The 11,064-nt window shown below is 40.2% G+C and overlaps 1 protein-coding gene across 1 annotated transcript; it reads right to left on the bottom strand.

The window, feature by feature from the left end:
• Window positions 1-329: 329 nt before the first annotated feature.
• On the bottom strand, window positions 330-10,267 carry LOC106491316 (acyl-coenzyme A synthetase ACSM4, mitochondrial-like). Its single transcript, XM_013950879.2, has 13 exons — window positions 10,067-10,267; window positions 9,253-9,463; window positions 8,626-8,833; window positions 8,099-8,242; window positions 7,234-7,390; window positions 6,522-6,601; window positions 5,731-5,854; window positions 5,137-5,217; window positions 4,940-5,041; window positions 4,094-4,221; window positions 3,299-3,398; window positions 2,473-2,592; window positions 330-1,634 (listed from the first exon to the last, which is right to left on the bottom strand). Exons 1-13 carry the CDS (start codon window positions 10,265-10,267, stop codon window positions 1,548-1,550), a joined length of 1,743 nt encoding a protein of 580 aa, XP_013806333.1. The 3' UTR covers window positions 330-1,547.
• Window positions 10,268-11,064: the final 797 nt, after the last annotated feature.

Here is an 11,064-nt window from a genome sequence, read left to right as displayed (position 1 = left end):
CACTTGACTAAAGCCAAGCAGAAAGACCTAGAAGATGTAAAGAGCCCCTGGGATGTCCAGGAGTACATGACTTTTAAGGGAAACTGAACTGGGTACAGAAAAGAGCTTGAGGCTGCAACAAGTGACACTTCCAGACAAGTGCATTCAAGAAACTTGAGGGCAAAGACGACTGATAATTTGATGTTTAGTTTTATAATTATGTAATCTATGCGCCTAAAAACCTGAAAGTGTTCTGAAATCTCTGAAATGCTAAGTAGCATGAAAAAACGAAGCGACTGTCAAAAAAGAGGAACGAAGTAAACATTGTATTTATTGACATTTGCTTTCATTTCAGCAGTCACTAGTACAGAAGTTATTTCATTGACATAACCAAATAAAATGTTTTCTTTTCTCAAAAGTAGCATTCTCCAAATCTCACTCTGTGATGACAGCAGACAGAGAACTCCAAACAGTAAGACACAGCTGCAAAAGACCTTCTTTCCTGCCCAAAGACACTGCTGTTCTCCAGCAATGTCTTGTTTAATGAATGGGACTGCTGAAGGCTGGAGACATTTTTGTCAGCTAATGAAAATTCACCTCAGAAAATGAAATCTTTTTTGAGTAGACAAAATTAAAAAAAGCCTGAGGATGAACAGCTAAGAACTAATACAGCCTTAAAACATGGCACACTATTGCATATGCAACTGTGACAAGTAAGGCTGTGTACAGTACATGCTTCTTCATAAAGCTAAACATTAAACAGAGATGCAATCATCCAAACCAGATTACAGCAGTTTGTTCACTGGTTTCACTGCTATCTGAATGGCTGCTGTGATGGCCTCGTCCTGCAGCAAGCAGCCAGCATGGCAAACAGCTCTGGTCTGTTCTAAAGATTGGATCAGTCGTCCAACAGCAAACTTCTTTTCACAGACCGTCAGAAGCAGTACAGGAGTTTTGTCTATGCGTAAAGATCAGTACAGAGGGTGAGCAACAAAGTTATGGCTACTCTCGGTATCAGACAGTACTTGATGAGCATGGGAGAAGCTGGCCCTGCTTGTCAGCAGCACATGTATTAAACAGAGAGGTCTATGAAGGTGATATGGTGATATCAATAGAGGAGTCTTTCCATTTTCAGTAAATGCTAGGAGGAATGCATTCCACTGAAAGCATGCTGCCTTTTAAGGACAGAGCATATGAACCACTCAGATCCATGCCTGTCCTTTCTGAAGCTTGGAGTTAGGCAATCACTATCAGCAACAAGTTTTCTTTGATCTGGATGCTAAATAAAAGAGATTGGTCACCAGCAAATTTTTGGTGAACTTTGGAACATCCAGGGCTAGAATGGAGTTATACGGTTTGTTCTTTTTCCCAGCAGTGCTTCAGGAGCTGAAACCGTGGCACTGACATTAGAGGCTTTGCAAGCAGACTTGAACGTCACATCTTGGCTTTATCTATGATGTTAGATGCTCAGGCTTTTAAAGAAAACAGATAAGAAGGAGGGCAGTTATATCAGAGAAATTTACACAGTGTTAACTGAATGAAAGAGCTCTGTTAGCTTCCAAACAATGTTACATCCGTCCCCACTCTTTGTTCCTCAACTCGTTCCTCTTGATCTTCCCAGTGGCTGTCTTTGGCAGTTGTTGGACAAATTCCATCTACATAAAAAAAGACAGAAAACAATGTAGCATATTCACTACAGAGTCAGTTTGAGTTGGTTTTGCAAGACTGGCTCTCAGCACATGTGAAAATTTAGGAGCACTCCATCGGTAAGAACTGCTTGTCTAAAGGACCAAGTCCAAGCCAAATCAAGGCAACACAATGTGCAGCTTATGAAACAATTTCTTTGGCTGCCTGGATAGCCAAACATCTGTGTAGCTGCCTCCCTGCTAACCAAATTGGGTACTGGAGTAGAAGGATGAAGAGCCAAAGGATATCAGAGGACAGAGATGAACGGAAAAAGAAGAGAGAAGGGATGTTATTGGGACAAAGTCTTTAATGGTCCTTAGCTCCCTTGAGTTCTGCACAAGTGAACCAAAGCTCTGCTAGTAGCTCCTTCCTGTAGTGCTGGGATTTCTGAGAAACACCAAGTGTATCCTTCTGTATTCTTTTTATTTGTTTACTGTGAGGACCAGTGCATAAATCCTTATTCAGATTCAGTTAGGTACTTCCACTAAAGTCACTGGAGAGTGCTTGGTTAAAGTTGAAGTAAAAGATGGAGAATTATGATTTTGACCCTGATTCAGAATACGGAGAAGATCTAACTAGCATAGCATACTCAGCCTAGAAATATTTGTAAGGCTTAAACAAACAACTTTATTCTAAATAAAAAACAACATAAACTAATGATATATAAGAAAGGTTTTCTGGAGTCAGTACTCTACCTGAATCTTGACCATTGTCTCTTTCAGATCAGTCACGGAAACTCAAATAATAATTCTTCTGAGATTTATGGATGTGTGTCCTGTGTTTAAAGTTTTACTCAGAAGCATTTACCTTTCTGGGATACTTGTATGGAGCAGTAGTTTTCTTGACATGCTCCTGTAACTCAAGGGCTAAGCTCTCCAGGTCACCACATGAAAAGGTGGAGGACAGGACCACAAATGCTTTCACAACCTACAAGATAAAAGCAATAAAAGTGATCTGACACCATCAATTTTTAAGAGCTGATACATTGTTTACCAGTGAGTAGTATGGCTCTGAGTCATGACATGCAAAAGGGAGGAACAAAGAAACCAGCACAATGTATGAAGCGGTTGTGCCCAACTTCATGTACATGAAAGAAAGAAAAGTTGAAAGTGCAGTTTTCTGACCCTCATTTCACAGCAAGAGCATTTGCTTTATCCTCCCAGAGGGCATCTAGAAGGAGGGGTTAACAGGCGCCTCTGCAGAGTTCTCCCTGAAGCTGAGGGATATTTTATTTCCCCGACATTCATGCTTGGGGACAATAGGCCTGTACCATCCCAGAGCAGGACTGTGCTTTCCTCATACATTTAGGCCAAGTCTAATGCTGGATCAGTTATGGTATAACTTTGGCTACACTGAGATAGCCAGAAAAGACAACTTCAATGTGTAGACAAGTGCTTAATAACAAGAAGGTCTGATGAGGGAAAAGCATATGTCACTGTAATGTTCTCCATAGAGACTAAGAAGAGCAGAGCATGTAAATGGCGAAGGGTGTACTCATCACACCAAGTAGGATTATCCATGGTGACATGACTGCCTTATAACTGTACATTATTCAGTAAAGCAGGAACCGCTTTATACAGTTACATATTTAAACAAGCATATTGCTTCCCCAGCTGCTGTTCAGCATCATTACCTCTCCTCTGAGGGGATCTGGGCTGCTGACAACAGCTGTTTCTGCTACTGCTGGGTGCTCTGTCAGGGCACTCTCTACTTCAAATGGCCCAATGCGATACCTAGGTAAGAACAGAATAATGAAGGATTTGGTGTTATGAAAACCAGTACCAAGAAATTTTTTAATTGCTATTTTTTAAAACAACACTACAGAATCTTTAGGCAGAATGGAAATGTGTTAGAAAGCAGGAGTATGTCATGATGGTCATGTGATGGAGGACTGTGGGGGCACTGGCTACTTCCCCATCTCTCCCCTTTCCTTGGCCGCTCCCTGACTGAGCCTGCATCCTTCTCATAGTTGGGGTCTGTAGTACCAGCTGATGCCATGTTATGGCATCGCATCATATAGGGGCTTCATTGTGCCAAGCACTATACAATATCTAATCATTTCATTTCAACATGTTCAAAATAAAATGTTTCAATGCTCTTTGACTTTGATAGAAATGACCTTCAATTTTAGTTAAAAAAAAAAAAAAACCCAAACCCCACAAACTAAATTAATATCCCTCTTCTACCACCAGAAGTCTCCACTCTCTGTTTAAACTGATGAGATATTGAAGGCAAAGAGGGGTGCAGGGACGCCACTGACATGATCAAGACGATACTGCAGATATACGAAAAGCTAATAATAAAAGCTAGTATTCCTAAGTCACAGGCCAGTGCATTCACCACAGGACCATCATGTCAGAAACTTGTCAGGAGCACAGCATGTAAGTTTATACAACAACAGATTTAGAAAAGAAGCATGCAAACTGACCCTGAAGAAATGATGATATCGTCGTCTCTTCCAATAAACCAAAAATATCCATCTTCATCCATAGTCCCTCTGTCCCCAGTGACAAAAAAATCCCCGCGTTCACTTGCTGCTGTTTTCTTAGGGTTATCCTTGCAGTGGTTTACAAATAGGAGTTTAAATTTTGAGTATGTGTTAGCTATACATTATGCTATGATACACAATGTTAAATTCATTGGAACTTAATTTTTAATTCAAAGATCTTCAATAATTGTACTGACATTGCTATAAAAGACGGTAAGACAGCTTTAAAAAAAAGCATGTTGTTTGACTGCTGACTTTTAAAAAAATTTCCAGTTTTAATGCTTGAAAATACTTTTTTTGCCTCAACATCAGACAAATTCTTCTCTTTCCTTTTCTAACTGCCAACAATCCAAACAAATCAATTACTTGGTTCTGCTCTAGTTTTTTTGATCTTTTGGTCAATCCTTAACATAGATATTTATATAGCTTCTCAGATAGTGTACACTGCACATATGGTACTCCTCAGCGAGATCATGGTCACTGGTAAGGATATGTTAGGGAAACGCTTTAAGCTGTTTTTTCAGATCCAGGTTTTAAAGGTCTCGAACCAAAATCTGAATCAAAGAATGGGATGACCTGAAGCCTGGATTTACATTTTCCCGCTCAATTCCAAAGTGAATCTTCTCAGATTCTCTCTAGAAAGTCAGATTGCTACTGTAATTCATGAATCAAAGACAGGCTAGCAAGCCTGGAAACCAGAAAAAAATATACAGCCTTTGTAACCACTATGGAATTGGAGAGATTTTTGGGAGAGTGGGGAGGGGAAGGACAAAATAAACTCCTTACTATATATTTAGAGAAAAAACCAAGCGGTCTTATGGGTTTGTTTCTGACAGCAATTTCCCCCTCTTGTCCTGGAGGCAGAATATTAGCATTTTTGTCTATGATCTAGAATGAAAAACAACATGTGTTTTACTCCAGGGGAAAAAAAAAACGCTTATGAAAACCATCTAAACAGCAGCCAACAAACTACATTAACAAACCTGAACATCATAAAAGGGAGCTGCTTTTCCCATTGATCCAGGTTTAATCTTCATTCCTTTAAAAACAGAGCAGATTATTCCCTGCAAAAATCACAATCAAAACCAAGTTTTAGCTACAGTAAACAAGTAAACTATACTTACATTGAATTCAATAAATTTATTCTCTAGCATACTTCTAAAGTGAGGAATTAAGATCCATAGGATCCTGTATGTTAGTGCCATATGGTACAAATAGGCAAGATCAAGAAACTCCCCAGCAGAACTCTGGTCCACTACCTGTACAGAATGCATCCTCCTGCTAGCCAGTCTTTTTCCTTAGACACAGGCTATGCCCTCATCTATCACAGTCACTTAGAAATATTTATGGAAAAATTAGAGCGCGTCCTCTCCCAACAACCCATGTTTCTGGCAGGTTCTGTAAACAAAGCCATGTAAGGCTGTTCTTTCAGTGATTATCTGTGAAAGAGGTTACTGCAACATTCACAGAAACATGAAGGAAGAAATAGACCATGTTCTTGGAAAACAAACATTAAAACACAGTAAAGCAAAAAGGAATTATAATGATCTAACAGAATATCAATCCTACAAATGTACCGTTTCAGTCTGGCCATATATTTCATGGATGTCCAGCCCTGTCTTGCTTTTCCACTGCTCCATGACTTCTGGGTTGACTGGCTCCCCACCACTCACGCAGTGCTTCAGGTTCATGAATTTGTAGCTTCACAGGGAGTTAAAAATCAAGAGAGGCACTTGAATCCATTGGCCAGCATAAGGACCTGTTTAGTTTGCAGGTGTCGCTGGTAGCAAAATGGCATGCAAGTATAAACAGGTGATACTGGAGAGCTGGTTACTGGGACAGCTATTCTCATGGAGTGTGGAAATCAGAGGATTCCTGCTACTTTGGCTCCTGATAAAGCAAAGATATTTGTCTGGGCTCAACATTATGCACACTAGTAGTAACAGTCAAAGAGTTAAGCACACATGAAACCTAAAGTAAGGCTTTTGCTGGAGTCAGCTGGGATTTAAGCACATGTTTATAACCAACCACACAGGGATTTGCTGAGCCAGAGCCCTGATTGCTGACCCCTGCAACAGTCCAAATGAAAAGGTGTGAAAGGGGAGGAATAAGCAGTAGCAAAGTCGGTGACAAACTGGTGCAGAGAACGATGTACAATGGCCACACGAAGTCACACACTGAGGGAATCAAGTTCCTCTGCACCTGATCATGAAACTCTGCAAAGTCCACACATTTTGTATGACTGTCTTTTCATGAAGGATATTTTAAACTAAATTACTCCCCTATTTTGGGTCAAATAGCTAGATCTGGGAGATCATTAAAGTGTAGTTAAGATAATTAAATGTTAGTAAATCGTCTCTTGACGTACCTGGAGAGATCATTCTGCACCAGCATGCGAAACAATGTTGGAGCACCAACCAGAGTGCCCACAGGGTGTCTAGAGAGAGTCTAGTGAGTTAAATAACAAGACGGACATATGAAGTTCAGAAAAAAAATCATCATGTGGAAGTACAGTAAACCAGCAATGTAGGGGGCAAATGTAGCTCTCCTTTCTATATAAAAAAACACTACATACTCCCTGTCGGGATAAGAAACCCTCCTACAGGTGGTGCAGCATCCTGAGAATCACAGTATACTTGATTCAACAAAATCCCAAACTAACATGTCTGCATGTCATTCACACTGCAAAGCTCAAGCATGGGCAGAATAAGCCTTTCTCTGTCCATGTCACGGGGAGGTATTCACTTTCATCTTGGTCAGCACAGATAGAATCACTTCTGTTTCAGTTTACATTAGTACTAGCTAATACTATTTCCATATTCACTGGAACAAAAGGCAAGCAATTAGTGCGGTGTTTGGGATGATTTTCATTCATGCACTTGCCAGCTACGAGTGAAGAATATGAAGGATTGGCTCCTTCTGTGTACATTAAAAATCTAAATGGGGGCTCTAGAGAAAGGATACAGTATCTTAAATAAAACAGTGTGCACAACCTTCAATTAAATCTATATATGCAGTTAAGAACTAGTTTTGCTCCCTACTTTCTGCATACTAACACATCTCCATGAGTTTTTCTTTACATTTAGGATGGCGGCTGATTCAATCTGTGGGAGGTGGTGTATAAAGATACATGATCCAAAAACCCAGGGATCAAAAAGAGATGCCAGTGAAGTTAGTATCCAGCCTGTGTCTGCTGTGTTCCATATTATGTCCGAGGGAGTCAAATCCAACCAGTACCTAATACAGCAGAAAACAAATTAATGAAAGGTAATGTAAAACTTAAAAACACAACACACAAGCCCAAGGTTTTTAACTAGGTACATGGGCAAAGGGCACTCTCAGTAGGTTCATTTTATGAGCTAGCTATTGGGCAAAAGAACACCTAAAGTTTAAGTACCTGCATATGTATAAATAAATATATAGATAAATAAATGATGCCAGTCATAACACAGGGTAGAGTAAGGGAAAGAGAGCAGTCTGAATTCCAATGAAGTAACTTTCTATTAGGGAGGAAGATAAGGCTGAAGCAGCAGCAGGCATGGATGCTGTGTTGGACACAAGGTATTTCACCATGATTTGTAAGGCTGCTGAGGCACCAGGGTGATCTGTGAAATCAATATTAACTCTGCCTCTTTGCAGCTACATGTCACAAAGCTTTTTGTAGCCCAAACAGCATGACCTTTCTTGGTGCTGTGCTCCAGACTATTCCCAGCTGATGGCTGTCCTTTGAACCACTCTAAGGAAGGGTTAGGAGACATTCACTGAAAAAAGGGAAATACAGGAGCTGATCCCACTCCCCTCGAAATCTGCTGGAGCTTCTAGTCTGACATCAGAGGAAGCAGGACTGGGGCCATACATCAAGTATTTCTTATTCAGTACTTTTTAATCAGCTCTACTATGCAGCTCAAATTAATGCATGTTCAGCCAGGCCCAAACCTTTCATACCTTTCACTTAACAGGGGTCTGAAACCAAGACTACTCTGAGAATGTTCAGCCATCTTTGGAGAACCTGTGGTTCCGCTGGTAAAGAAGATACACGCTGGGTCTTGAATACTTGTTTTGACACAGGAATGGTCAGCAGATTGGTTCCTTTAAAACACAGAATGCAACCATGACTTCAATAGTTACTTTACACAGACTTCAAAATGTATCCATGGATTAAACTCCTCTTTACCCTAAACAAGCTTCACAGAAGCTTTTGACCAAATTAGACTAAAAGAACGTAGTGTTACACTTTACTCTCATACAGACTTCCCCTTAAGAAAAACAGAATAGAAACTTCCTGGTATAAGACCATTATTATTAAACAGCTCTGATGTGGAAACAGCAACCAGGCAGTTGTGATTAACATCACAAAGGCTTAATGTCGGTATTTGATGAATACCTGTAGTCAATGAATACTGGTAAATGAGCACTTGTGGAGAAGAACTCTGCTTTCTTCATCATGACCAGGGTCACTAATGGATACTCACTTGTACAATTCAGTGAAGTTGAGCCATCCCTCCCTACTGCCTTTGGACACAATTAGCTTGGTTTTCAGAAACTGGCACTCAGATGCCACAGAATCCACTGCAGGAGCCAGTGTGTCATTGGTGATGATGCATGTGGCCTTTGAAGCCTGGAGTCGATATAATATGTCTTTGGCTGTTAATTGGGATATCCCTGGAATTAAGACAATTCCTGGAAGAGCAATAAGGTTATTTTGGGATGGCATTTTTTAAATCTGATCCTCTTCTAAGACCATAAACTCCATTAACTACTCCCAAACTGACCTCTGAGATGAATTTGCCCTGACATTCCCAGCCAAACAGTTACAATGGAGTAATGTAACTGCTCTGTGCTCTCCTGTAAGGAATGAAATGCAGACCTATCTGGTGACCTCCATGGTCTTCTGTCATCTCCACGCTTGCTGCACAGGTCACCCGTCCTTTAGCACCTAGTGCAAATCCATCAGGACTGCCTGCATATTTGGTAGCTAGGCAAGTGACTAGGTTAATAATTTACATTATTTTTTTTATCATAAACAACAGAAATTCTTGATTGTCTCGACCTACTTGCATTAAGAAACACTTCTCCAAAGCTCAGATACGCTCACTGACCTGCTCGCATGCAAGCCACATTCACCAGCCACCATTCTGGGATCCGCGGCAGGATCACAACAATTCTGTCCCCCTTTTGCAGCCCGCATACTTTAGTCAGCACATTGGCCACTTTCCGAGACAGGAACCCCAGCTCCTCAAAGCTCCACTTCACTTCTCCTCCTTTTCCATTTATCCACCAAAAGGCAGGGTTTGATGGTCTCTTTCCAGCCTACAAAACAACACAAGGATTCAAAACAGAAACAGTTTCTTCTGAAAGACAAGGAAATTATAATGCACAAATAGCTGCAAATTATAGAGGATCCAAATATCTCACAACTTGCATATAAGCTATTACTTTTCCTTTGTCCCATGGGACTTACTATGGCTATGGATCAAGCTCAGATATTCCCAATAAAATCGCCCTTTCTAAACCCTAAATCTTTACCAGCCCAGTTGTCTCCAGACTCAAGTACTAGTTCAGACCTATTTCAGTCCAAGCCTCATGCTGAGCATTAATGCTCCTATATTGTGAAATATTTCACCTAATATCCCTGATATTCTGGACACAGTTGCAGAATGCTAATAAACAAAAGTAGCACAGGCAGAGGACAAAACAAAACAACAGGAAGATGCAGTATCACAGGACTCTTTCTAGCCTGAGAGATCAGGAAGAGGGGGGCTAATTGAGGGAAACGATACTTTTACAATAAAGCAGAAAACAGTGAGATTTTGTATAACTTTCTAATGCAAATTGTTTTTAGTAACTGAATTTTTTTAATAAAAGAATTGAAATGAATTAAAGTATCTCATCTGCACAACAGAGATCATCTACCTTTTCAATCTCAGACCATTTGTCCAGTACATCACTTGCAAAGTTAAAGTACTTTGGCATTTCCTGTTCACCCCGCCTGACAGACTCATACTGCGAATATAAATCAGAGGCAAGCAACCTGGGGTGTTCATGGAAAACTCTACAAGGAGACCTCAGAGTCCACGAGGATTTTAGAGTCCGTAATTTAAACAACATCTTCATGGCAGAAGAGGATGTATATGTAGATGCTGTAGACTATATAAGAAAATAGGTAGAATTGCTGCTATGAACCCTGGAACAAAAATAATGAAAAAAAACAGACAATCATTATCCTGAAATTTTCCAGACAAAGAAAGAAAGATGATCCAGTTATGAATTGAGGAATCATTAATTGAAGTCACTTAGGCTAGTCATGGCAAAGCTGATGTTTTTAACCATTCAATTAAATGGAAAGCTCCCTATCTTGCTTTTTTATATTTTGCACTACCAGCTTTTTAAGGACTTAATCCAGTGCACTGATCTGGCATCTTGCCGGTAGCTCAGCTGATCCTCATGGATTCATGATGTGATCCCTGGGGCTGCTAATTGCCCACAACTCTCATTAGTCAAACAAAAGATCAGATGTGTTGTCTGCATTGTAAGAAGGTTATTTGTTCTTACACCAAAGCACTAGTAGCTGATTCTCTATTTCTCTTCCATCACATGGAGCTGGAGGATGTTTCCAAGCTATTTCCATCAAGTTTCTCACTGCTTTAGCTTGATCATTTGCCAATTTATACATTCACCACATATATCCCAAGACCCTATACTTCAGTATTTTTATCATATAAGTTCTCAAATTTGATTTAGACACTTCTGCATTTGTTCACTGTGAATGCTATCTTCCATCTGTACTCACCATAATATTCCTAAATGCTCTGAAGTCCAATTACTCTCTTCCTTTCCACTGCTACTCTCTTTCTCCTTTTTTTGTTTTCAACAGTCTGGAAGCTTGTTTCAGGACCTTGCCAAACTGAGAT

The sequence above is a fragment of the Apteryx mantelli genome, chromosome 16 (genome assembly GCF_036417845.1).
Source record: "Apteryx mantelli isolate bAptMan1 chromosome 16, bAptMan1.hap1, whole genome shotgun sequence".
NCBI classification, from domain to species: domain Eukaryota; kingdom Metazoa; phylum Chordata; class Aves; order Apterygiformes; family Apterygidae; genus Apteryx; species Apteryx mantelli.
Note: the sequence above shows the minus strand (reverse complement) of the source record. Positions and strands in the feature narration are given on the sequence as shown.